Source organism: Panthera leo, chromosome D4 (genome assembly GCF_018350215.1).
Source record: "Panthera leo isolate Ple1 chromosome D4, P.leo_Ple1_pat1.1, whole genome shotgun sequence".
NCBI lineage: Eukaryota > Metazoa > Chordata > Mammalia > Carnivora > Felidae > Panthera > Panthera leo.
Window position 1 is genome coordinate 57214216 of NC_056691.1, and position 27162 is coordinate 57241377.

At 45.7% G+C, this 27162-nt stretch overlaps 3 protein-coding genes and 1 long non-coding RNA gene across 8 annotated transcripts in view; 3 read left to right on the forward strand and 1 right to left on the reverse strand.

Annotated features, from left to right (window-relative positions):
• RUSC2 (RUN and SH3 domain containing 2) overlaps positions 1 to 699 on the forward strand; it is a 67058-nt gene extending 66359 nt beyond the window's left edge. For all 3 annotated transcript variants that reach the window (XM_042914343.1, XM_042914342.1, XM_042914341.1), the window contains one exon: positions 1 to 699. In XM_042914343.1, coding sequence (XP_042770277.1) covers positions 1 to 202 — 202 coding nt within the window. In that variant the 3' untranslated portion in view covers positions 203 to 699.
• Positions 592 to 21704, reverse strand: FAM166B (family with sequence similarity 166 member B). 2 transcript variants are annotated; one of them, XM_042914350.1, is made up of 8 exons: positions 21250 to 21704; positions 2845 to 2927; positions 2602 to 2732; positions 1992 to 2215; positions 1685 to 1902; positions 1436 to 1487; positions 1161 to 1213; positions 592 to 893 (listed from the first exon to the last, which is right to left on the reverse strand). In XM_042914350.1, the coding sequence occupies exons 1-8, from the start codon at positions 21284 to 21286 to the stop codon at positions 672 to 674; spliced, it is 1020 nt and encodes a 339-aa protein (XP_042770284.1). In that variant the 5' UTR covers positions 21287 to 21704; the 3' UTR covers positions 592 to 671. The 2 variants fall into 2 exon arrangements, with proteins under 2 accessions (XP_042770284.1, XP_042770282.1); XM_042914348.1 differs by having other exon boundaries at positions 719 to 893; positions 1161 to 1358; positions 21250 to 21699.
• On the forward strand, positions 7223 to 16965 carry LOC122205689. The gene is made up of 3 exons (XR_006196198.1): positions 7223 to 7430; positions 9121 to 9214; positions 16633 to 16965. It is a non-coding gene; the product is annotated as an uncharacterized LOC122205689 (long non-coding RNA).
• Positions 21629 to 27127, forward strand: TESK1 (testis associated actin remodelling kinase 1). Of its 2 annotated transcripts, XM_042914345.1 has the most exons (11): positions 21629 to 21702; positions 22275 to 23025; positions 23159 to 23280; positions 23410 to 23458; positions 23965 to 24111; positions 24447 to 24529; positions 24698 to 24788; positions 25040 to 25123; positions 25255 to 25344; positions 25484 to 25598; positions 25947 to 27127. In XM_042914345.1, exons 2-11 carry the CDS (start codon positions 22807 to 22809, stop codon positions 26831 to 26833), a joined length of 1887 nt encoding a protein of 628 aa, XP_042770279.1. In that variant the 5' UTR covers positions 21629 to 21702; positions 22275 to 22806; the 3' UTR covers positions 26834 to 27127. The 2 variants fall into 2 exon arrangements, with proteins under 2 accessions (XP_042770279.1, XP_042770278.1); XM_042914344.1 differs by lacking the exon at positions 21629 to 21702 and having other exon boundaries at positions 21731 to 23025.
• Positions 27128 to 27162: the final 35 nt, after the last annotated feature.

The window sequence follows — 27162 nt, forward strand, 5'->3', positions numbered from 1 at the left end:
CGAGGTGAAGGCACTGTGCCATCATCTGGCCACAGGCCCTGGACAGCTGAGCTTCCACAAGGGAGATATCCTCCGGGTGCTGGGGCCAGCTGGAGGAGACTGGCTGCGCTGCAGCCGCGGCCCCGACACCGGCCTGGTGCCACTGGCCTATGTGACCTTGACCCCAACTCCAAGTCCAACCCCTGGAAGCAGCCAAAACTGAGGCCCTGTGCATGTTGGTGGCCTCAGGGACCCTCATAACCCCCAACTCAGAGCCTGAGAGCCCTTCCCAAGCCCTCTGGCTTGGCCACAGAGAGCAGACTAAGAGCTGGGGGCCATACATCCCTGTGCTCAGTATTAATTACTCCCCGTTAACTGTCCCAGTGACCTCATCCAGACCTCCACCCCGGAAAGGAGGGAAGGGATGCAGCACTGGGCTGCCAGGATTTCCCCGGCCATCTGGGCTGGCCCTTCCATAGGTACAGATTAGCATGTCCCTATGGAGGGAGGTGACCAGAGGCCCATTTGCAGGGTTCCCTTGGCCAGGTGGTGAGGAGGATGGGTGACAGTATTGGGGCCAGCTCCCTAAGCCCCCAAATGTAAATAGGCTGTGGCCAGTGCCTGGTGGTCAGAAGAGGGAGGAGGAGCCCAGACTTCTGTTTATGTATTTATTTATTTATTTATTACACCTATTAATAAAAAAGGTGCTCGGCCTCCAAACCATTTTTCTTTGTGCCTCCCCCCACCCTGCGGCCCACCTCTCTTCCTTGCAAAAGGATGGCTGGGATAGGAAGAAAGGGAAGACAGAACCTGAAGTCCAGGTACCTATACCAGGAGCTGCTTCTGGAGGGTGCTGAGGCCCAGTGCATCATGGGTGAGATGCCCATACGTGCGACCGAACTGGAACTTATACCCTATATGGACAAGACAGTCTGTCACTTGTAGCTGGTAGCATGGAAAAGCCATTTATTTCTCAGTCAGTGCCTAAGCCCTCCAAAATCTTGTCCCAACTTCCACTGTGGGCTACCTCCGTTTCCTTTTCTGCGCAGTGGTAAGCTGAACCACGTGATCCAAGCCCCCCGTCCATATCTATTAGTTCCAACCCCCCAAACCACTTCCACCCGTGCCACACACGTACAAATACTCTGGTCCCCGAAACTTCCCTCTGGGGCTATCCTCACCTGGCACATAGCCTCCATAGTTAGGTAACAGGCCCAGGTTCTGAGGGTAGGTCCTAGAAAGTGGGGGGAGATGTTTGGGATCCTTCTGGGATCTGCCCCTTGAATACATCTGTCCAAATTCCTGCAGTGCCCGGTTGGTGAGCACAGGAAAGCTGGAGCCGAAGAGGAAGCGGGCCCGGGGCACATAACCAGTGAAGCCTAGGGGGATGGGGATACTGAGTCAGGACCTCCTGGGAGCCTCCCCATGCTTTTGATCATTACCCACTTCCTCTCACCTGGCATGAAGAACTTGCGAGGATCTTTGTCATCCATGGAATAGGGGGAAGCCTTGTGAGGGGAAGTTGATAGAGAAAAAATAAGGGCATCAAATTCAGCTCCTGTGCTCTACCAGAAGCTCCCTGGGAGCTGGAGCTGGCAGTCAGGCCCATACTCCCTGTACCCAGAGTCATGCTACTCATGGCCACCCCTAGGCCTGGTCACACTACCAACTCCCCCTGCACTCTCTCCAGCCTTGTTGGTCTCACTTGTTCTGCCTCTTGCCCCGGCTCCAGCTCCTTCTCTGCCTCCAGCTCTGACTCTGGCTTTGGTTCTTGGTCTTTCCCCACGTCTTTTTCTCCCTTGGCTTCCTTCGGCAGTTCTTGACTCCTTTGTCCCCCAGACCACTGAGTGAAATCATTCAGAGCCTCAGTCCAGACCTGGCTACAGTTCTTGGCAAAGAGGAACTGTGCCTGGGGTACAAAACCTGGGTGGGAGGGGGCAAGGAGGATTTCGATTAGTGTTTGGGGCACATGTTCTGGGACAGGGACACCTATTCAGACCACACATACATACCTGTGTACCCTGGGATCATGCTGGAACTGAGCCTTTCATGTCCACGCCTGACAGATGGTCTTCCTCTGGGAACCTCAGGAGATGGTGGAGGCCGGATGGGAGGCAGAAGTGTGCGATGGGCAGGGGGCCAGGCCAGGCCAGGAACTCCTCGAAGTAGCTGACCAGTCATCTGCCCATAGGTCTGGCCCATGCTGAACCGAAGTAGTGGGCAGTGTCCGGTGTACCTGTAGCACAGGACCCCCCACACACACAACTCACCTCCAGTCTCCCTCTGCTCCATCACCCCCAGAGATAGACACAGAGACCTCTGAAGCCCTGATTTTTTTTTTCTGGATTCAGCTGTGTGCCTATTTGGAGCAGGCATTTCTCAGTTCTCTAGGTTTTCAACCCTTCCCCTCTGCTGTTACCCTGTTACCATAGAGAAGACAACAGAGTTTTGTGGCAGGCCCAGCTACCACTATTGCCTTGCTTTTCCTTTTCCATCAAAAACCATAAATATCCCAGCCCTGGGCCTCCCAAATACCAGTATGTCTACTTGGCCTCCAAGATCTAAGTGGCACAATTCCCATATCCCTATATGCCTATTTCCAGGAGCAAGCAGAAGTCTTACCCTGGGATATAATGAGGGTTCTGGGGGTTCAGCCCTGGTATGAAGGTGCTGGCCATAGCCATGGGAATCCAGGCAGTTCCTTTTGTTTCCCTTGGAGCCCAAACTCTGGGCTCTGTGTACTGTGTCCAGGGCTGTGGGGCGGAGCCAGAGGCAGGAGGCAGTGCCAGGGGAGGAGAGAGGAGGAGGCATTAGTTTGATAACTGCCAGGGCAAAGGCCAGTGAAACAGGAGAGCAGGGACTCACTGGTTTGTCTACTCCAGAACAAATGCAGTCGGCCAAGTGGGGCAGGGAAAATTCTGAGTAGGGCCTCCCCATTCCAGGAAGGCCTAAGGTGGGAAGAGAAAGAACAAAAACTGTTAGGTCCACTCAGCTCTATCATAAAAGAAGACCCTTCCTTCTTAAGCCTCCTGCCTGAAGACATGTGGGTGCTACTCTTTGTGAGTCTTGGTTGGAGGTGATAGAGTTCCTGGGAAAAGAGGTCTCTGAGGGAAGCCCAGAGGGGAGGTCACAGGGAGAAAAAGGAACCTAGGGACCTCAAAGCAGTGACATTGTTTATTTTCAGTAATTTAATCTGATGAATTATTTATTGATTACCCACCATAATCTGGATCATCATTCAACAAATTATGCCATGCTTTCCTACACACATTCTGTAGTCAGAAGAGCTAAACTCCACATGACTTTGGGCAAGTCATTTAGTGTCTCTGAACCCCACCATCATTTACAAAATGCAGATACTAGGACTCACCCTGCTACTGTTGTGAGGCTAAAATTAATATATACAAATGTGTTTTGTAATAGTAAAGACCATGAAGTCAGAAGAGGGGAAGGGTAGGAGAAAGAGCATGGGCATTAGGTCACGCAGTCATGCGCTCCTAATAGCTTGTGGCCTTGAGCCAACCTTACCTTTTGTGAGCAGGCAACTTAACTTCTGAACCTGAATTCCCTAAACTCTAACATGAAAGTTAAAATAACCCAACCTATCAGGGTGCTGTTAAGGATAAAGTCAGTGTGGGAAAGAATTTACCCCAGGCACCTGGCACACAGCTACTAAAACTTAATTTTCTTCCCTATTGTCTAATACTTTCTCAAAGCTTCTAACACATATGGGAGATCTGTGACTGGTTAGTAAATTCAGTGGATATTGGTTTTCCTAATGTGGGAGGTCACGGAAAGGAGATACGACAGTAATGTTGGGTTTTTAAGACTAGGGTTTTAAGAACAATTAGAATTTGTTAAGAAAACAATTCAGGGGGCACCTGGCTGGCTCAGTCAGTAGACCATGCAACTCTTAGTCTCAGGGTTATGAGTTCAAGCCCCACACTGGCTGCAGAGCATATTTAAAAAAAAAAAAAGGAAGGGGTGCCTGGGTGGCTCAGTTGGTTAAGTGTCCATCTGACTCTTGACTTTGGCTCGGGTCATGATCTCATTGTTTGTGGGTTTAAGCCCTGTGTCAGGCTCTGCACTAACACAGCAAGGAGCCTACTTGAGATTCTCTGTCTCTCCCCTCTCTGTCAAAATAAATACAAACTATAAAAAAGTAGGGGAGGCACCTGAGTGGCTCAATTCTTTAAGCGTCCAGCTCTTGATTTCAACTCAGGTCATGATCTCACAGTTCATGGGATCGAACAGCGCAGAGCCTACTCACATTTTCTCTCTTCCCTCCCCTACTCACTCTCTCTCTCTCAAAATAAATAAACATTTAATTTTTTTTTTTTAATTTTAAAAAAAGGAGGGGGAAAACAATTCGGATTCTAAGAGGAGTATAGACCAGAAAGATCTCAGGGGTGCCCGGGTGGCTCATTTGGTTAAGCGTCTGACTTTGACTCAGGTCATGATCTCAGAGCTCATGAGTTTGAGCCTTGTGTCAGGCTCTGTGTCTCCCTCTCTCTCTCTGCCCCTCCCCCATGTGTGCTCTGTCTCTCTCTATCTCTCTCTCCCAAAAATAAATAAACATTAAAAAGTTTTTATTTAAAAAAATAAAAATAAATTAAAATTTTTTTTTAAATAAAGGAGATCTCAGAAGGGAGCATGACTGGAACTCAGCTCTGGGGCTGAGTCAGGGCCAGGTCAGTACACCTTTCCAGGAGGCAGAGCCTCTGCTCTTCCCCCTACCCAACTGACAGTGCCCAGGCTGACCAAACACATGTCACTGACCTGGGGATTACACAAGCACACTGGGCCCCAAGGAATACATTTCACGTTCCTTGCTGTTCTGCCAAAGACAGCCTTGGAATGTGTCCTTTAGAGCTAGAGTTGTAGGGGACTTGACTCACTATTAAGGAAATATGCTAGATGGGGATGGGAACTGAGGGGAGCCCAGAAAAGTAACAGTGTGTCAAGGTTAACAACCTGGACTTGTGGATTCCCTAACAGAATCCAACCCAACTATTGGTTGCACACTGTGTACCTGTTCCCTACTCCCATCTCCTTCTTCCTAACAGAACCTTAATTCTGTTCTGTGGAGCAGCCAGAAACTTCAGAGAAGCTTGGAGCCAGCCCTGGGAATGAGTCTTAATTAGTCTAAGCCCATAATAGTGATCCTGTCCCCTTGCATGGGCTGGTGGCATTCTGGACAATAAAGGGAAGTCAGCCAGGATGAGAGAGGGTCCCAAGAAAAGTAAGCAATTTAAAATGCTGTTTAAAAAGATGCATAACAGGGGCGCCTGGGTGGCGCAGTCGGTTAAGCGTCCGACTTCAGCCAGGTCACGATCTCGCGCGGTCCGTGAGTTCGAGCCCCGCATCAGGCTCTGGGCTGATGGCTCGGAGCCTGGAGCCTGTTTCCGATTCTGTGTCTCCCTCTCTCTCTGCCCCTCCCCCATTCATGCTCTGTCTCTCTCTGTCCCAAAAATAAATAAAAAACGTTGAAAAAAAAAAAATTTAAAAAAAAAAAAAAAAAAAAAGATGCATAACAGAGGTGCCTGGGTGGCCAGTCAAGTGTCTGACTTTGGCTCAGGTCATGATCTCATAGTTCATGAGTTCAAGCCCCACGTCAGGCTCTGTGCTGACAGCTCGGAGCCTGGAGCCTACTTTGGATTCTGTGTCTCCCTCTCTCTCCGCTGCTACCCTGCTTGTGCACGTGCTCTCTCTCTCTCTCTCTTTCTTTCTCTCTCAAAATAAATAAATGTTTTTTCAAAATCTTAAAAAAAAAAAAAAGATGCATGACAAATTAGAGAAAGAGAGATGGACAAGAAGGAATAATGTCCCTTCCCGCCTCTAGAAATTATATGGACATGATGACAGAACTTTGGTAGGCATCATGAAACTTTGTGGAATGCAAAGCTAATCTGAGGACAAAACCTGAATACAGCAAGGATGGATGGTAAAGTAGAAAGGCCTGGGTCCTTGATGAGCTACTGAATTAATCAACCTTTTTTTTAATGTTTATTTATTTTGAGAGAATGAGCAAGCATAAGTGGGGGAGGGGCAGATAGAGGGGGAGAAAGAGAATCCCACCCAAGGGGGCTCTGTGTTGTCAATGAGGAGCCCTAGAAGGGGCTCAGTCCCAGGAACCATGAGATCATGACCTGAGCCAAAATCAAGAGTCAGGTGCTTAACCATCTGAGCCACCCAGGCACCCCTTAACCAATCGTTTTATGTGAAATAATTAATTTCATTATTGTTAAGGCCAGTTTAAGTTTTCTTTTACTTAGAGCCCAAGCATCATACATAAAAATAAAAACAAAAACCAACAAACAACAAAAAAAAAAAAACTAGTTCAAATTCTAGCTTCACTAGAGATATGGACCTTAGCCAAATTCATCTCATTAACCCTCAGTTTTCTTATCCATAAAATGAGGACATTACTGTTACTTCTTCTTTGAGTAGGACAAAATAGATAGCAGGACAAGATAGTAACACGAGATGATACAAAAAGAGCAACTGGCCCAGTGTTTGCTTATGTTAAGTGCTAGCTAAACAGCAATTCATAGTGTTTGGTTGGAATTTGTTGGGAATGGGAGACAGGAAAAGAGCTGAGAACAGTAACAGAGGTTGGGGGCTCAGGGGAAAGAGTGTGAAGCTGAGAAAATGAAAGTTCAAACTTAAGTTGGAGTATACATTAGAATGTAGAGACTAGGGACACCTGGGCGACTCAGTTAAGTGTCTGACTTCAGCTCAGGTCATGATCTCACAGTTTGTGAGTTCGACCCCCGCATAGAGCTCTTTGCTGACAGCGCAGAGCCTGGAGCCTGCCTTGGATTCTGTGTCTCCCTCTTTCTCTGCCCCTCCTCCGCTGGCACTCTGTCTCTCTCTCTCTCTCTCTCTCAAAAATAATATTTTTAAATTTTATTTTTAAAAAAACGTAGAGACTAGGACAAATTCTGTAGAACAGACCATGGCAGTTAGAATCAGTGTGTGAGCTAATACATACTGCATACAGTTAGTCTTAGATTTGTGTGAAGTCTTAGATTTGTGAAAAAGCAGTCTACTCCTATTGGTGAAATGGCCTGTAACTATTATTGTTTCCATCTGTGTAGACAATATTTCTAAGATCTGTGAAGATCAGAAAGGTGTTCTAACCTGGGAATGAAGTGAAAGAACTAGCTAAGGGGCCCACAGGAATGCTCATTGCCTCTGTGCCCCATTCCAGGGGACGGTCGTCATGGCAACCCAACCACAACTTGCTCCTGGTGGACACTGCAAACCCAGTGTTGGTGCAGAGAATGTTTCACTAGGATTCCACCCATCCATGAAATGAAGGTCCAGTTAGGAAAGCCACATCAGTGCCCTGCCTGTTCCACACAGCCTGTTAGGTCTCCAAAACAGCAGTCTATAACTTTCTGTGGCTCTGCCTTTGATCCTGACCAGGAATTGCTGTAAAATTTCATGTAAGTACAAATATCAAATCATTATGTTGGACACCTGAAACTAATATAATGTCATATGTCAACTCTATCTCAATTTTTTAAAATCAATCAGAATATTTATCAATCAAAAATTTCAGATGGATCCCAGGTCAGTCATTTGATTGTAAGACAATACGGGCAAGCATAAATCCCCTCTATGAGGATAAATGGAAAGAAAATCATGGGGCCTTTGAAAAATATTTCTCAGATCAAGAGACCATCAAAAGTGAAACAAGAAGTGAAAAGAATAAACTCCAAAAGATTACAGACAACATGAAACCCTTTTTAAATTCAAGTAAATAGATAAAAATGATCCAATAATTCTAATGAAAATATTAATTCCAAAGATATATGCACCCCTATCTATGTTCATTGCAGTATTATTTATAACAGCCAACATACGGAAGCAACCTAAGTGTCTGTCAGTAAGATGAATGGATAAAGATGTGGTGTGTATATATACACAATGCAATATTACTCAGCCATAGAAAAAGAAATCATACCATTTGCAACAACCTGGCTGAAACTAGAGGGTATTATGCTAAGTGAAGTAAGTCAGACCAAGAAAGACAAATGCCACATAATTTCACTTATATGTAGAATAAAAAAAAACAAAACAAAACAAATGAATGAACAGACTCATAAGAACAAAGTGGTGGTTGCCAGAGGGGATGGGCAAAATAGGCAAAAAGAAATATACAGAGAGGGAGAGATGCAATAAACCTACATAAAAAGGAAAGCAAGGTAATGATGGGCATGAGTTTCAGATGCTTACCTCACATGGAGTGAGACAAAATGAGAGAGGAGACCATACAGTGAGATGTACGTTAATGTCAAGATCCCAGTTTTTGTTTGGGATGGTGGTTTCATAAATTCTTATTATTTACACATTATTTACACATTAAGACACATCTTATTTACACATTAAGAAGAAATCAATCAAAGATATTACACATCTTATTTACACATTAAGAAGAAATCAATCAAAGCATCAACAAATGATGAGACTATATCATAAACCAAAGATTATGGTAACCCAAATCTTAGCATTTGACATCCAAGAGGTAGGGTGGGGATGGAAGGAATCCAAGTAGAAATGACCAGAAATGGTGGTATTGACTAGAAGACTTTAATATACTTTTCTGTCTTTAGTAACTCAAGAAGTCAAAATATTAAAAAGGAATACCAGAATATGAATAAGGATGACTTATTAACTATACACAGGGGACTTTAAAAACTGGTCATATAGTCTAGTCCTAACTAGAACATGGGATGGGTAATACAGGTCTGTGCAAATTACTTAAAGTCTTTGAGCCACATCTGTAAAATGAAAGAGATGCATTAGATGGCTATTAAGACTTTTTCCAGTTCTGGGGCACCTGGCTGGCTCAGTCAGTGGAGCATGTGACTCTTGATCTCGGGGTTGTGACTTTGAGCCCCATATTGGGTGTGGGAATTACTTAAAAATAAAATCTTTAAAGGAAAAAAAAATTCCTTCCAGTTCTAACTCCCTTATCTATTTACCAGTGAAAATATTTTATGGGCTTAAAAAACACATTTTTTAAAAAATAATAGAAATTTTGGCATGCTCTCAGAGTAATTCCTAAATGCAACTATATTTGTAAAATCTCATATGATTCAATGATCTTTAAAATGTGCATTTTCCTCTTAGGATGCAGCTTCAATTGAATCTTATTCAACTCTTAGTTGTCCTGAAAATAGGCCACTATCAATATCACAGAGGATGGATCAAAGGAAAGGAAATGGTACAGTCTCTTTCTGGCTTTTTTAAAAAGTTTATTTATTTTTTTTGGGTGGGGGGCAGAGAGAGAGAGGGAAAGAGAGAGAATCCCAAGCAGAATCCGTGCTGCCAGCGCAGAGCCCAACTCTGGGCTCTGTTTCTTGAACCATGAGATCATGATCTGAGCCAAAATCAAGTCAGACGCTTAACCAATTGAGCCTCCCAGGCGCCCCTCCTTCTGGCATTTTTATATGTATAGTATTCTTAAAATCCACAAGGATCAATATTAATTTATTCAGTCAACTAACTTTTATTGAACATCTCTGCCAGGCAATTACATTCTGGTCAATGCAGAGATGAATAAATGAATTAGACAGAATTCCTAACCACAGTGATTTTACAACTTTAAAGAAGAGACAGAGATACAGAGAAAGTCAAAATACAATAAATTGCCACAATAGAGATTTAAAAAAAAAAATTACTTTAAGCCACAAGGAAAAATCTCAAAAATCCCAACAAGCACAAAATAAGCCACATTTTCTCACACAAACACAATAAACCTGTAAACGGAAAATAAAAATTAGGTTAACCAAACAAAAAAAACAACACTAAGACATTTTTTAAATGCCCTCTTAAATAATTCTTGGAGCAAAAGAAAAAAAGTATGATTACATACCATCATTTAGAGATAAATAACAACTGAGAACTCAATCAAATCTTTATTGAGGCAAGTTTTAGCCTCAAGTGCATACTGACATCATGACTAAGGACATAGGCTCAGTTCTGGATCTGTCACTTACTAACTATACAACCTTGGGTAAATTAGTAAACTCTCTGGATCTCTTTTCATGGTGAGTAGGAGAGGGGCAGAGAGAGAGGGAGGCACAGAATCCAAAGCAGGCTCCAGGCTCTGAGCTGTCAGCACAGAGTCCAATGCAGGGCTGGAATCCATGAACGGCAAGATCGTGACCTGAGTGGAGATCAGACATTTAACTGACTGAGCCACCCAGGCATCCCTACAACAGTGATTTCTTAAGCAGGAATGTGCTTCAGAATTACCTAGAGTGGTTTTTTAAAATATTCATGGCTGGCCCCATCCAGGTTATTCTGGGAATTAGGGCACTGGTATATTTTTTAAAGTTTTAACTTGGAAAAAAAAACCTACAGAAAAATCACAATAAAAATATAACCTTTACTTAGATTACCAATTGTTAACATTTTGCAGCTTGGAAGTATGAGATTCCACATGCCCAATGAAGAAAGGAGAAGCAGATATAGATGGACACTGATATGTATCTATACCACATTCATGTCTCTGAAGCCTGGTCTCCCAGCAGATGAACTGGCTACCCTTACCAATTAGCTGTGCCTAGCGAGGGCAGGGGGTCATGCACTGCAGACTGTGAGGACGTCAGCAGAATAGGCTGCAGACAGGCTAGCCAGGTAAACAAATCTAAAACCAACTAATTACCTAAGGGCGCCAGGGTGGCTCAGTCGGCTAAGCAGCTGACTTCTGCTCAGGTCATGATCTCAGAGCTCGTGAGTTCCAGCATAGCATCGGGCTCTGTGCTGATAACTCAGAGCCTGGAGCCTGCTTCGGTTTCTCTCTCTCTCTCTCTCTCTCTCTCTCTCTCTGCCCCTCCCCTTCTTGGACTCTGTCTCTCAAAAATGAACGAGCGTAAAAAAAATTTTTTAAACCAGCTAGCTACGTAAATTGCCTAGCAAACAGCTGAGCAGTCAACTCAAGAACCTAGGAAAAGAGGAATATCATAAGCTAAGGAAAAGAGGAAAAATTTATGAAGCTGACTGTAGACACCAATAAACCAGAAACCAGAAAAACAATTGAAATGATTATTCTAAGAGCTGTATAAATAAATAAATAAATAAATAAATAAATAAATAAGCAAATAAGCCAACTACTGGCACAGCTAGCCAAGAGAAAAAGACTACACAAGCCCTCCAGGTGGCATGAGGAAATGGCTAAAAACACAGGCACACAGGAATTTTTTTTTAACTATCTAAGAATACTAGGGGCATCTGGGTGGCTCAATCAGTTAAGTTTTCGACTTCGGCTCAGGTTATGATCTCACGGTTCCTGAGTTCAAACCAGGCTCTACAGTGCACTGTGGGAAATCAAATAGCTATATCCTGGGTTAGAAGATTATAGGGAATACATGGCAAAGCAGAACACTGCTTTCTGGCCTTGCTGAAAACAGCAGACCATGCTTAGCTTATCTAGTTAATGTGTATCTAGGGATTAGGTCCTGCCTATGCTCATAAATTCCTTAGACCATGTTATCACATGGAATATTTGATCCTGTCTTAACTTGTTTTTCTGCACATTTCTTTTTATATATGTGTGTGTATATATATATATATATATATATATATATATATATATATATATAATTTATTGTCAAGTTGGCTAACATATAGTGTATACAGTGTGCTCTTGGTTTTAGGGTAGATTCCCATGATTCATTGCTTACCTACAACACCCACTGCTTATCCAACAAGTGCCCTCCTCAATACCCATCACCCATTTTCCTCTCTCCCCCTCCAGCCCCATCAACCCTCAGTTTGTTCTCTGTATTTAAGAGTCTTTTATTTTGCCTCCCTCCCTCTCTGTTTGTAACTATTTTTGCCCCTTCCCTTCCCCCATAGTCTTCTGTTGAGTTTCTCAAGTTCCACATGTGAGTTTCTGCACGTTTTCTATACGTTGTTACTCACATGTAGTCCACTGATGTATTGCACAAGTTACCCTAAATGTATGCTCAATAAATACGGGAGGTTGAGAGCAGCTCACGGACACTTCCCTTAGCCTCCCTCTCACCTCTCTTGTGGAGTCTTGAGTAATCCTTTCTGCCATCCTCAGCTTTGTTGGACAAAGCCAAAAGCTGAACCCACACAGTGCGGAGCCTGGTCGGATTTTCTGTCTCCCGCCTCCTCTGTCCCTCCCAGGCTCGTACTCTCTCTCAAAAATAAATAAACATTAAAAAAGAAAAAAAAGAATACTAAGTGAAACTTCATATAACTAAACCAAAAAAATCTCAGTGCAATTAATATTGTCTGGGAAAATATAAATGAATATCAACCCAAAATGACACAGAACACCTGAAGAAGACAATAGCCACAGAAGAAACTGAAAAAGCAGTTGAATAGATGCCCCCTACCAAAAGACCTACATTACACTCAATTTACAAAATTAGTTACTAAGACCTAACAACCTCACACAAGTTATACAGATGAAAAATCCTAAATAAAACATCAAACCAGGGATAGCAAATAGCAGGATGCTTGCCATCACTGTCTTCTCTCCTCCAATCCAGTGGCAAATACCACTAAATGATCGCAGCCCTCTTTCTGGGACCTCTCAAGGCTCTGCAAGACAGCATATCTTGAGTGGTTTCTGCCAAAAGCACAGCATCAGGGAGAGCTGGCAAATGTTCTTCATCATCCCTGAATTGAGAGTTCAATACAGGCAGATACTTTATCTGTCGATATTGTTCACAGTTGTATCTCTAGCATGAAGCACTGGTGTCTGGCACATAATAAAAAAAAAAAAATCTAGCAATATTGTAAATTTTTTTTAAGTTTATTTATTTTTGAGAGAGAGAGTGAGCATGAGCGGGGAGGGGCAGAGAAAGAGGGAGACACAGAATCCAAAGGATCCAGGCTCTGAGCTGTCAGCACAGAGCCTGAAGTGGGGCTCAAACTCACAAACCATGAGATCCTGATCTGAGCTGAAGTCAGACGCTTAACTGACTGAGCCACCCAGGCGCCCCTAGCAATATTGTAAAAGAATAATATACGTCATGTTTCTAGGATTACAGCAATGATTGAACTAGAAAATCTATCAGTGTAATTAACATGAACACACCAAAGGAAATAGCCATTTCATCACTCTAACAGACATGGGGAAATCATTTAAAAAATTAAATATCCATTTGTGATTTTTTTTAAAGATATTTTTGGGGTACCTGGGATGCTCAGTCACTGAAGCGTCCCACTTCAGCTCAGGTCACGAACTTGCAGTCCGTGAGCATGAGCCCCTTGTCAGGCTCTGTGCTGACAGCTCAGAGCCTGAGCCTGCTTCAGATTCTGTGTCTCCTTCTCTCTCTCTCTCTCTCTTTCTGCCCCTCCCCCACTCGCATTCTGTGTCTCTCTCTCTGTCTCTCAAAAGTAAATAAACATTTAAAAAATTGTTTTAAGATCTTTTTTTTTTTTTTAAGGAGGCTTCACTTCCGGTGTGAAGCCCAACCTGGGGTTTAAACTCACAGCCCTGAGATCAAGACCTGAGCTGAGATCAAGAGTCCAACACTCAACTGACTGAGCCACCCAGCCCCCCCCCCATTTGTGAACTTTTTAAGTTTATTTGTTTATTTTGAGAGAGAAAGCATGTGTGCCAGAGGGAGTAGGGGCAGAGAGAGAGAGAGAGAGAGAAAACCCAAAGTAGGCTCTGCACCAGTAGCGTGGAGCCTGATGAGGAGCTCAAACTACAAACCCTGAGATCATTACCTGAACCAAAAACAAGAGTTGGAAGCTTTTTTTTTCTAATGTTTATTTATTTAAGAGAGAGACAGAGCATGAGTGGAGGAGGGGTAGAGAGAGAGAGGGAAACACAGAATCCAAAGCAGGCTCCAGGCTCTTAGCTGTCAGCACAGAGCCTGATGTGGGGATCGAACTCACAGACCAAGAGATCATGACCTGAGCCAAAGTCAGACGCTTAATTGACTGAGCCACCCAGGCACGTTCCCATTTGTGATTTTTAAAAAGGTTTTTAGTAAACCAGAAATAGAAACATGATAAAGAATATTTGAAATGAACAGCCAATATCAAACTACATCCAAGAGAAAATCCAGGGCCAGAACTGGCAAACAGAACTCATTCATCATACCAGTTCCAATTAACTAGTCACTTATGGGAATATTACTGTGAGGTTTCTGAAAAAGGGCTGTGGCTTAGCAAAAAAAAATACTAAGGATTAGCTACATTTGCCATTGGCATAAGCTGGATGCCAGCGTGTAGAGTTGACAGTCCTTCACTTTAGGCAATCTTACAGAAGTCAGAACCAAGACAAAACTGATCACTTTCACCCTTATTATTCAACATTATTCTAGACAGTCTAGACAGTGCATGAAGCCAAAACAAGTAATAAGAACCATAAGTGTTGGAAAAGAAGAAAAAGATATCTGCTTAACTATAAACCCCTAAGAAGCCACTGAAAAACAATGAGAATAAGAGGAGTATAAGATGGCTTATGACATGAAAAATAAATTGCACTATCAATAGCTTTCTTACTAGCCAGCACTACTAGTTAGACAACATGTTAGGGGACTTCCACCTCCAGCATTATAGCAGATTATGTGTTCTTCAGCAATTACCCAAAGCAAATCAACTATATAAGGTTTAGGTGATTAATTGTGTGTTTACCTTTCAACAGTTTGACTAGATTATAATCCACAGAGCAACCACCAAGAAAGTAACTAAAATATGTAAGTTTAAAAAAAGCAAATAGGAAACCCAGAATGGTATGCTAAAAGATATTAGCTTAAACCAAACAGGTAGTAAAGGGGGAATAGAGGAACAAAACAATGAGGAACATGAGGCAATTAAAACGTATGTCCACACAAAACCTGTACATGAATATTCATAGGAGCATCATTCATAATAGCTAAAAAGTGGAAACAACCCAAATGGCAATCAGCCAATGAACAAACACAGTACATTCACACAATGGAATATTATTCAGCAATAAAAAAAAAATGAAGTACGGATACATGCTATCACGTGGATGAACCTTGAAAACGTTATGCTGAGTGAAAAAAGCAAGATACCAAGAGACCATATATTACATGATTCCATATATTAAATGTCCAGAAGAGGTAAATCTATACAATGAGAAAGTTAACTAACCGTTGCCTAGGACTGTGGGGCAGGATATAGGGAGTGACTGCCAATGGACATGAGGTTTCTTCTTGGAATGATGAAAATATTCTAGAATTAATTGTGATGATCGTTGCAAAACTGTGCATATAACAAAAACTACTGAATTTTACACTTTAAATGGGTGAATTATATGGCCTTTGAATTATATTTCAATACAAAACTGATAAAAAATAAAACTGTAAAATACCCTAAAAAGCAACCCAAATCTAATAAGGTAGAAGAAGGAGGGGTGGGGGAGGGGAGGAGGGGAAGGAGAAGGAGAAGAAAAAGAAAAACGTCAAGAACAAGTTAAGTTTATTCTATAAATGCAACGTTGGTTTAATTTTAGAAAATTAAAGTAATGTATCATTGTTTAGAAATCTTTTTTCTCCCTTCCTCCCATCCCTGCTATAGACAGTATACTTTGGGCTTGGCCATATGACTTGCTTTCGTCACTGGAATGTTGACAGACATGACATGACCCTAAGGCATGAAAAGCAGTTGCAAAACCATACTTGTCTTCTTACCCTTCTTCTAGCACAATGAGAAGAACATTCTGAGGCTATCAGTGGGTCCCAGGAAGAACAAGAGACAGATGGCATATAGCCAAACACTGTAGCCAATTCTAGTTTAGAATGCTGACTCAAATCAATAGATTTATGAGAATAAGTACTTGTTTTATGCCACTGGATTTTTTTAAATGTTTATTTATTTTTGAGAGAGAGAAAGAGAGGGTGAGCAGGCAAGGGGTAGAGGAAGAAGGAGACACAGAATCCGAAGCAGGCTCCAGGCTCCAAGCTGTCAGCACAGAACCCAATGCAGGGCTCAAACTCATGAACCGTGAGATCATGACCTGAGCCGAAGTTGGACATTTAACTGACTGAGCCACCCAGGTGCCCCTATGCCACTGGGTTTTGATGTGATTAGTTACATGCCACTTAATGTGATAAGAACTAACTAGAATAGGTAGCTACAAAAAAATCCCACAGTAAACATGAAACCTAATAGTGAAAAATTAAGGGGCACCTGGGTGGCTCAGAAAGTTAAGTGTCTGACTCTTGATTTTGGCTCAGGTCATGATTTCACAGTTTGCGAGTTTGAGCCCCACATCCGGTTCTGCCCCAATAGCGGGGAGCCTACTTGGGATTCTCTGTCTCCCTCTATCTCTGCCCTTTTCCTGCACTCTCTCTTTCTCAAAAATGAATAAATAGACTTTATAAAAAAAAAAAACAAAAAAAAGAAAACAGTGACAAATTAAAAGCATTCTTTTAAAGATCAGGAACAAGGGGCGCCTGGGTGGCTCAGTCGGTTAAGCATCCGACTTCGGCTCAGGTCATAATCTCACGTAGGTCCGTGAGTTCGAGCCCCGCGTCGGGCTCTGGGCTGATGGCTCAGAGCCTGGAGCCTGCTTCCGATTCTGTGTCTCCCTCTCTCTCTGACCCTCCCCCGTTCATGCTCTGTCTCTCTCTATCTCAAAAATAAATAAACTTAAAAAAAATTTTTTTTAAAATAAAGATCAGGAACAAGATACAAGTATCTACTGTCATTAAATCACTCAACATTATACTGAGGGTCTCAAGCAAGAGAAATGACCAGCTGTGCATGTGTGTAGAGAGAACAGAAGAGGTCCAGTGATGGAGCCCTGGTACACCACTGTTTAGAGGTCAGGAAGATGTAGTAGATCAGCAAAAGAGACCTAGAAGAAAGAGCCAATAAAATATGAGAACCAAGAAACCAAATGAAGTAATTCAAGGTGTGATAATGGTATTTTGGTTATAGAGGAAATGACCTTAAAGGATAATGCTAATAATGCCATGATGTCAGAAACTTATTTTCAAATGGTACAATAAAAATATATTATGTTATATCAGGTCATATATCATATCATACCACATTAGAGAGAGACACACAAAGAGAACAAACAGCAAAATGTTAACAATTGTTGAATCTAGATGAAGGTACACAGCCCTTCACTATGCATTCCTTCAACTTTTCTGCATGTTTGAAATTTTTCATAATAAAGAGATGGTAGAGGGGACTGTTTTGAGAACAATAGGTAATCAACTATCTTCATGAAACTGCTCTTCCTAAAGTCAAATAATCTTATATCCCAGATTACAGTCTCTAAATACCATTTCCAACTAAAAGGAACTATGAATCTTTGGGAAAAATAGCTGATACCAGCTCTAGTTTAGGAATACACAAAATAAGCATGGTACATTTTACTATATTAAAAAGCAAGAAACCTTAAAGGTTGTGTCAAAAAAAAACACTCAGGATCCAACCTGAATAAGTTCCAACTGGTCAAAATAGGACAATTTAAAAATGATAAAAACAAGAGTGCCTGGGTGGCGCAGTCGGTTAAACGTCTGACTTCGACTCAGGTCATGATCTCACAGCTTGTGAGTTTGAGCGCCGCGTTGGTCTCTGTGCCGACAGCTCAGAGCCTGGAGCCCGCTTCAGATTCTATGTTTCCCTCTCTCTCTCTCTGCCCCTCCCCCACTCACGCTCTGTCTCTCAAAAATAAATAAATGTTAAAAAAATTAATAAAAGGGCATCTGGTGGCTCAGTCGGTTGAGCGTCCGACTTTGGCTCAGGTCATGATCTCACGGTCCCTGAGTTCAAGCCCCGCATCAGGCTCTGTGCTGACAGCTCAGAGCCTGGAGCCTGCTTCTAATTCTGTCTCCCTCTCTCTCTGCCCCTCCCCGGCTCGCACTCTGTCTCTCTCTCAAAAATTAATAAACATTAAAAAAAAAATTAATAAAAAAATAAAAATGATAAAAACAGCCAACCAACCAACAATTGAGACACATCATACATGTATCAAATTATGAGTTCATAATGGTACTATAAAAAAAAACCTCACTGGTCACTTTTGGAGAATGCAAGGGAACCAACTCATTAAAAGCTGGTAAAATAAAAAAGAAACAACCATTTTTCTTGCCCTTCCTGCATGAAATATATCTCTGGGTAACAAGCTGTTGTGGAAAAGTTTCTCTTTATAGAGGTATTCTACCTACTAAACAAAGAAGGAAAAACAGAATGAGAATATTATTTTCTAACTCCTTTATTAATGAAACTAGAGCAGTGGTTCTCAATCAGGGATAATTTTTGTCCCCCAGGGGACAACTGGCAATGTCTAAAGACATTTTTGATTATCACAACTGGGGGAGTTGCTACTGGCATCCAGTGGGTAGAGACCAAGGATGTCGCTAAACATCCTGCAATGCACAGACAGCCACCTACAATTAGGAATCATCTGTCCCCAAGTGTCAGTAGTGCCAGGTGTGAGAAACCCTGGTCTAGACAATGAACATCATCATTTACCTCACAAACAGGCCACTGTATGCCTCCTGATAAGAGTACTAAACTAAAAAAGAGAGAGAGAGAATACTAAACACACTGATGAATTAGTTTTGCCAAAATAATCAAATCTAAATCTGATTAAGTCTCTAACTACCAATTTACCAGAAATACAGGGGACTGAGAAACATGATAAATTTACCAGAAGAAGCTCAGAAAAATTCAGACTTTGAGAAACGTTACAGAACAAATGACATGGTTTCTTTACAAAACGGGCACCTGGATAGCTCAGGTGGTTAAGCATCTGACTCTTGATTTCAGGTCAGGTCATGATCTTGTGGTCCCCAGATTGAGCCCCACAGGCTCCACACCTACAGCAAGGAGCCTGCTTGGGATTCTCTCTCTCTCCCTCTCTCTCTGCCCCTCCCCTGCTCATGCTGTGTGTGTCTCTCAAAATAAATATATAAACATTAAAACATTAAAACAAACAAACCGGGGCTCCTGGCTGGCTTAGTCAGTGGAGCACACAACTCTTGATCTCAAGGTTGTAAGCTCAAGACCCATGTTGGATATAGAGATTACTTGAAAGAAAGAAAGAAAGAAAGAAAGAAAGAAAGAAAGAAAGAAAGAAAGAAAGAAAGAAAGAAACAACTTTAAAAAGACAAAAACAGTAAGGGAAAAAAGAGGATGAACTTAAAGATTTAAAAAGATTTAAGAGATACATCAACTGTGATGTATTGACCTTATTTGGATTTTGGTTCAAACAATTTCTTTTTTTTTTTTAATGTTTATTTATTTTTGAGAGCGAGAAAGAGAGAGATAGAGCACGAGCAGGGGAGGGGCAGAGAGAGAGAGAGGGAGACACAGAATCTGAAGCAGGCTTCAGGCTCTGAGCTGTCAGGCTCTGACCCTGGGCTTGAACTCATGAACTGCAAGATCATGACCTGAGCTGAAGTCGGATGCTCAACCAACTGAGCCACCCAGGTGACCCAAACAATTTCTTAAACTAAACATTTATAAGATAATGGGGGAAATATGAGCAAATAGATATTTGATATTAAGGAATTATCGGGCTTTTTGGGGTGTGACATGGTACTGTGGTTTGGTTTAAAGAAGAATCCTCGTCTTTCAAAGGTAACATACTGAAATATTTATTGATGAAATGCTATATCAAAAATATACACCAAATAATTAAGTGGAAGGAGAGAGCAAGGGTATAGAGTTAGATGAAACAAGATTGGCCATGAATTATCATTGGAGAATCATTAGCATAGTAGGTACATGAAAGCAGGTACTTTCACCTCGGTCAGATCACTTATGGCAACAGTACAAATGAGGCATAGGCAAGTGATTTTGCACAAGGTTCGCCAGCAAAATGGTCTTACCCAAGGTAAATAAACATTCATTGTTTTATTGTTTGTTCTTTCTTTTCATATTTGACATTTTTCCATCATAAAAGTTTGAAAAACAATCACAAAAGGATTTTCTAATAGCTTAAATTAAGGAATACTTAAAACTTATCTTAGCAGACCCCTCTGTACTACTTAATGCTGTTCATTATTTCACTTTCTCTAAATTCCCCATTCCTTGGATTCCATGGCACCAGCCTCTCTAGATTCTCTTCCTATCTTTCAGCTTGATTCTTCATAGTCTCCTTCACGGAATTCTTTTCATCCACACACCCTTTTAATGTTGGTGATTCCCAGGATTCTTGTCAGCCTTCTCCCTCTATACACTCTACTTGGATGGTGGCATCCACATTCATGGTTTCCTTTATCATCACACCTTTACTTGAGGCAAACATCCAACTTTCCCCACCCAACCTTTCCTCCTGGATTCTTTATCTCAGTTGATATCACCCAGTCATCTAAACTACAAACTTAAAAATGATCCTGGCTGATGCTTTCTCTCCACTGACCTGACTTCGGATACTAAATCAATCATCAAGTTTTCCCAGACTAGTTGAATGTTTCCTCTTCTTCCCTATTATCCCTATCCTAGTTCAGTCTCTCATCCTCTCCTGACTGAACATTAGCAGAACTTCCTTTCTAATCAGTCTCCCTGCCTCCATACAACCACCACAGTGATCTTTCTAAAACAGGATCCTGGCTCCTCTGCTGGAATTACTATCACCAACAAGGGTAACTCTCAAACTTGGATAAAAGGTCAGATATATGTCAATTACATTATGTATTATAATAATATTTTAACAAAATGCATAAATTCCTAGTGTTTACAGATCTCATACAACTCTAGGAAACACATTTACAAATTAAATAGTTGTGGGTGTTAAATGAACATTAACGTGATGAATGAGTTTGTTTTGCTGAGATCAAATTGCCTCTGGAAGAATTACGTGATGCACAAGGCCCAGGCATAGGTTGTTCTCAAGACTGGCCTATCTTCACTGGCTCTGGAAGGGCTGTGAATCTCTTCCATTCTGTCTCCAAACCTGTGCGAAATCTTCCGCTGTACGCTGCACCGGGACAGCATCCGGTCTTCTCTCCAACCTAAGGCAACGTTTATAATCTAAGACTGTTTTTTCTCTTCTCATTAGCCCTGGACAATTAAATAGAATTTGGCTCCAACTCTCATAAACACCGGACAGGACTCTGTTAGAAGGCGAGCACGCACACGGACGCAGAATGTGCTTGCCTTAATTTCCTTTTCATCTTACCACAGAAACAGAAATGCAATACTTGAGAATTTTTTTAAAGAACTCTGCCTTCTTCAAGCCCTCTCGCTCCCGAGACCTGCAGGCTTCATTCCCGCCACCCTCCATTCCGCCGCTAGGTGGCAAGCTGCTCACAGCTGCCCGCAAACCCTCGCCTGGGAGGCGTCCTCCGGATGGAGCGTCGTCACTCATCCCTGGCGATAATTGGCTATTTCGCCGACCCCGGGGGGAGGAGCCAGCAGGGAACCGGAAGCGTTGGGTTCGGTGAGTGCACAGTGCGTGCGCATTCAGGGCTCAGCGCCGACTTAAAAGAGGCAGACTGCAGCTCCTCCTCCAGCCTGAGGGGGCAGACCGGATTCCTACAAGGTGGAGGGCAGAACCTCCAGAGAGGGGTCACACTGATAAGGGCTGGGCCACATTGAGGGGAGGAGTCACGTTGAGAGGAGGGGGTCACAATGACCGGTGTAGTCACTCTGAGAGGTGGGGTCTCATTGTGTGGAAGGAACACACAGAGGAGGGGTGTCTCACTGAGGGGTTCTGATACACACTGATGGTGGCAGTATCATACTGGGAAAAGGTCCCTCTGAAGGGGGCGTCTCACTGAGGAAGTGAGGGGTCTCCGAAGGAAAGGGCTCCTGGAGGGGCGGGGTTTTGCCGAGGGGTGGGATCTCGAGGAAGGAGGGGCTTCCGGGCAGGTGGAGGCTTCTCTGCAGAGAGATAGGGTCATTTGGAGGAAAGAGTAGGAGGTTGAGGCTGGGTAGTCACTGGACGGATACTCCTCTCTTCCTCTGAACTTTATTCGAGGGAGGCGGGATGGAGTAAGGAGGTGTGGGCCACATCAGGGACGGGCTGGCCACAGGCTCACGATACAACCGCCCGAGAAGGGAGAAAGTGTCAGGGAATCCAGGGGTGTAAGGGTCAAGACCTGGAAAATGGGCAGGCTGGAACAGAGCGCGGGCCGGAAAGGTAGGCAGGTTGCTGGGCTACCTCCGATTGTGGCTAGACCTGAAGTGTCTACTTTTCTGCCCTGCTGGCCCACGGAGCCCAGGAATCCGGCGGCTTCCTGAGCTCGGCTCTCTGTAGACAGTGGACTGAGGGTGGGAGGAGAGAAAGGACACCCAGGGCAGCTAAAAGGTATTTGAGCTGCGCGGACGCACAATCAGCCCATAATTCCCTTCAGTTATTTAGCTCGGGCCTGAACTTATTTGGCCCCGACGTCCCAGACCCTCTCGCCCAGGGTGTCGCTGCCACCGGTTAGGGGTTGCGTACCTGAGGGGGCGTGGCCGCTGCCGGTGGGCCGGGCTGGAAGGAGTTAAGCGGAGGCCCGGCTCAGCCCCGCCCCTGGCAGGCCGCGGAGCCTGAGCCCCAGCGGCGAAGCTGAGCAGCCGCCGCCCGCCCGCCAGCCAGCCCGCCTCCGCCTGCGGGGAGTCCGCCCGCTTGCCCGCCGGCGCCCGGGAGAGCCACTGCCACCGCCCGGCCCAGGCCCAGGCCCAGGCCCTGCGCCGAAAGAAGCGGAGCGGCGTTTACCCGGGCCCTGCAAGCCGGCGCGGCGGGGGCGGGCCCAGGATCTTCCGCTGATCTTCCATTCTCCCGGACGGGAGCGGGAGCCCCGGCGTCCCGAATCGGGCTGGGCGCGCGCCCATGGCAAGCGCGGCCTGCCCGGGCCCCGGGGACCCTGCCATGTGAGGCAGGCCGGGGCTGGGGGCCCGGCCATGGCCGGGGAACGGCCCCCACTGCGGGGCCCTGGGCCAGGGCCCGGTGAGGCGCCGGGAGAGGGGCCCCCGGGGCCGGGGGGCACGGGTGGAGGCCCGGGCCGGGGCCGCCCCTCCTCCTACCGGGCTCTCCGCAGCGCTGTGTCCAGCCTGGCGCGCGTGGACGATTTCCACTGCGCCGAGAAGATCGGGGCCGGCTTCTTCTCTGAGGTCTACAAGGTAGGATCAGCAGAGAGGGCAGAGGGGCGGGACCGAGCCTTAGACGGGAGGCTGGAACTAGGGGCCCCAGACTCGGACGACACTCGCGACCTGGCGAATCTGCACGGGACTCGCCGGCCCATGCCGCCCCCAGGTTCGGCACCGACAGTCAGGGCAAGTCATGGTGCTGAAAATGAACAGACTCCCCAGTAACCGGGGAAACACGCTACGGGAGGTGCAGCTGATGAACCGGCTCCGACACCCGAACATCCTAAGGTGAGCGGCCTCAGCCGCTTGCTGAGAAGCTTGCTGGGAGAAGAGGAAAGATCCCGCGGGAAAAGTGGGAACTGTAGAGGGGCCTGGGTTCTCACAGCCTACCCTCCTATCTTCCCCATCCTCTTCCAGGTTCATGGGGGTCTGTGTGCACCAGGGGCAACTGCACGCTCTTACAGAGGTGAGGATGGGCCAGGAAGGAGGGGACCCCCCACCATCACCATGGGGAGAGAAAGTCAGCGCCCGATGCATCTACAGAGGAATAATGAGAGGCAGCAGGACCTCCTGCCATGGGAGGCTTCCTGAACTTCCCTTTGGGCTAACCACAATAAAAGGCCTCAGTTGGTCACATTCCCTATATGCTCTATAACAATGTTGTCCAATAGAACTTTCTGTAGTGATGAAAATGTTCTGTAGGTACATGTGGGTAGGTAGCAGTAGAAATATGACTAGTGTGACTGGAGAACTGAATGTTTAATTTTATTTAAACTTAATAATTTAAATTTAAATAGTTGCACAGGTCTTGGACAGGACAGCTCTAGAATATGAGCGGGAGATCCTAGCGCACAGACTCACCCTTCTGACCTTTGCGATCCTCCTAAGTGTCCCCTGGCTTATAAGTAGGAGACCTACAGTACAGGCAGAAACCTTGACATTCATTCCCCTTCTGGTCCCATTATGCCCCAGTATATGAATGGGGGAACCCTTGAACAGCTGCTCAGCTCTCCGGAACCCCTGTCCTGGCCTGTCAGGCTCCACCTGGCTCTGGACATTGCCCGCGGCCTGCGGTACCTGCATGCCAAAGGTGTATTCCACCGAGACCTAACATCCAAGGTAGGCTGGCCAGGTGGATGGAGGCATGAAAGGGGATTTGAAACTATTACACTGTAACTGACCCATGGATGTTGGAATGTGGATAGTAGACATATTAGGATGTTGGGCTAGCAAAGCATTGGAGAATGGGGGACTGGGGTGAAGGGGAGCTCTAAGGGGCTGGGTACCAGCCTACGTTTGCAGTGATAGATGAAATTGCCAGATTGGGGTGCATTAGAGAACTGGTAGATCAGAGAGGGTTGGGGTTCTTCTGGAGTGACAGGGCTTTGGGGTGTATATTGGGAGATAAGAGAACAGAAGATGATGGGTGTATGGGGATGCTATGTGTGTGTCAGAACTGTCTGATCCGACGGGAAGACCAAGGCTTCACGGCTGTTGTGGGTGACTTCGGGCTGGCTGAAAAGATTCCTGTGTATAGGTGAGGTGAATGCCCCTGTGCTCCCTAAACTTTCTAGAAGGCCCCTATCTAAATGAAGCCTCCAGAGACATTTTCCTTGGAGTGGGGAGGGGGCTGACCTCATCCCCTTTTGTTTAGGGGGGTTATCTGAGTGAGCTGTTTCTGACCACTCTGCCCCTACCCCTGCAGGGAAGGGGCAAGAAAGGAGCCATTGGCTGTGGTAGGTTCCCCATACTGGATGGCTCCAGAGGTGTTGCGGGGTGAGCTGTATGATGAGAAGGTAAGACATCAATCCTTCAGATACCCAAGGCCTTCCAGAGACCTTCGAGATACTTTTATAAGGTCCCATCCCAATTTCCTTAACAGCCCTACTGAATATTTAGGAGACCCCCAAGATCTCCCTTCCCCTTCATAGGCACCCCTCTAACACATGAAACTATCAAGACTTCCCCCCAAATTCTGACATATTCTGACAAAATTCTGACATGAAAACTGTCAGTTCCTTCCACTGACATTCTCTCCTCCCCCCAGGCTGATGTCTTTGCCTTTGGGATTGTCCTCTGTGAGCTCATTGCACGAGTACCTGCCGACCCAGATTACCTACCCCGTACTGAGGTGAATGATGTCTCCAGGTTTGAAAAGGAGGAGCTCTAGACTGGTTCTCTGGAGGTTGAGGTCCTGACTGGGGGGCAGAAGGAGAACCCAAGGAAGGCTGACTTGAAGGCCCCTCTTCTCTGTACCCACAGGACTTCGGCCTGGATGTACCTGCTTTCCAGACCCTGGTAGGGGATGACTGCCCACTGCCCTTCCTGCTCCTGGCCATCCACTGCTGCAGTGTAAGATCCTCACTCCGTTTCCTTGCCTACCACCCACATCCATCAGCTAGCAAGGCTTTCCTGTCCCAGGTGGTGAAGGAAAACTTAGGGACCCTCTTTTGGAGCAATGAATGAAGCTGTTCCTTTCTCTCCCCATCAGATGGAACCCAGCACTCGTGCTCCCTTCACCGAAATCACCCAGCACCTGGAATGGATCCTTGAGCAGCTGCCTGAGCCATCCCCCCTCACCAGGGCTCCCCTGACACACAATCAGAGTAAGTGAGCATGACCTTGACCCAACATAAGTCCTTTTGCGTCTCTTCCCTAGGACTGAGGGAATTGTCTGGGGAAGACTAAGTGTATTTATTAGCTGAGAAGGCTGTGGGTGGGTGGTGGTGAAAGGACATCTCAAAAAAGGATATTTTCAAATTCTAGAGCCAAGGAAGGAGAAGGAGGAAAGAAGAGGTAAAGGAGGGCTAGAGGTGACATCTCCCCCTTTCCAAAGTACCCAGTGGAACTCCCTTTTGTAAGCTCTAGTCCCACCAGCCTCCTGGTGAATAATGAGGCCTCAAGGAACTATGATCAATGCTAAGAACAGTAACCACACACTTCTCTGTCTACAGGGTCTGTTTCAAGAGGGGGTCCATCTGCCACACTTCCTAGGCCAGACCCCCGGCTTTCCCGAAGCCGTTCAGACCTCTTCCTGCCCCCATCACCGGAATCACCCCCCAACTGGGGGGACAATCTGACTCGAGTCAACCCCTTTTCACTCCGGGAAGACCTCAGGGGAGGCAAGATCAAGCTGTTGGACACACCCAGCAAGCCAGTCGCCCCCCTGCCCCTTGTACCACCATCACCACTGCCCTCCACCCAACTGCCCTTGGTGACCACTCCAGAGACCCTCGTCCAGCCTGGGACACCTGCCCGTCGCTGCCGCTCGCTACCATCATCCCCTGAACTTCCCCGACGTATGGAGACAGCACTGCCAGGTCCTGGCCCCCCCACTATGGGCCCCTCGGCTGAAGAAAGAATGGAGTGTGAGGGCAGTAGCCCTGAGCCAGAACCCCCAGGACCAGCTCCCCAGCTGCCCCTGGCCATGGCCACAGACAACTTCATCAGCACTTGTTCCTCAGCCTCCCAGCCCTGGTCCCCTAGATCAGGACCTACCCTTAACAACAACCCCCCAGCTGTGGTGGTGAACTCCCCACAAGGCTGGGCTGGGGAGCCCTGGAACCGGGCCCAGCATAGCCTGCCCCGGGCAGCAGCCCTGGAGCGGACAGAACCCTCGCCGCCCCCCTCAGCTCCCCGGGAGTCTGATGAGGGGCTGCCCTGCCCTGGCTGCTGTCTTGGCCCTTTCAGCTTTGGCTTCCTGTCCATGTGCCCCCGCCCCACACCAGCTGTTGCCCGCTACCGCAACCTGAACTGTGAGGCGGGCAGTCTCCTCTGCCACCGAGGGCACCATGCCAAGCCTCCCACACCCGGCCTGCAGCTGCCTGGGGCACGCTCTTAGCAGTAGAGCCTGTGGTCTCTGGCCTCCAACCTTGGCCTTCAGGATGCCCTGTGAGGACAGAGCACACATACTGGACAGTGCCAGCCCCAGATGGGCTGACCAGCTCTTCTCCCCATGTAGGGGAACCTCAGCATGGACTCAAGGGACAGAACATTTCCTATCTAGCCCCTGGGCTTGCTCTCCCGTGGGCGATCACTGAACCAGACAAAGCATTGCTGACACATGAGACTAACACGTGCAAATTATTTAAAAATATTTCAATAAAACTGCCTGGCTGGCTCCGGGCTGCCCCTATCCACTCAGCCCATGCGCCCTCCTCCACCCCGCCC

Excerpts from the sequence above, each read along its gene's own strand:
- TESK1 (XM_042914345.1), top strand. The coding sequence starts at position 22,807 with ATGGCCGGGGAACGGCCCCCACTGCGGGGCCCTGGGCCAGGGCCCGGT. Across the intron at positions 23,281-23,409 it reads CGACACCCGAACATCCTAAG|GTTCATGGGGGTCTGTGTGC; the intron begins GTGAGCGGCCTC and ends ATCCTCTTCCAG. Across the intron at positions 25,599-25,946 it reads TCCCCTGACACACAATCAGA|GGTCTGTTTCAAGAGGGGGT; the intron begins GTAAGTGAGCAT and ends CTCTGTCTACAG.
- FAM166B (XM_042914348.1), bottom strand. The coding sequence starts at position 21,286 with ATGAGTGACGACGCTCCATCCGGAGGACGCCTCCCAG. Across the intron at positions 2,216-2,601 it reads AACCCTCATTATATCCCAGG|GTACACCGGACACTGCCCAC; the intron begins GTAAGACTTCTG and ends CCTGTGCTACAG. Across the intron at positions 1,359-1,435 it reads TCGCAAGTTCTTCATGCCAG|GCTTCACTGGTTATGTGCCC; the intron begins GTGAGAGGAAGT and ends CCATCCCCCTAG.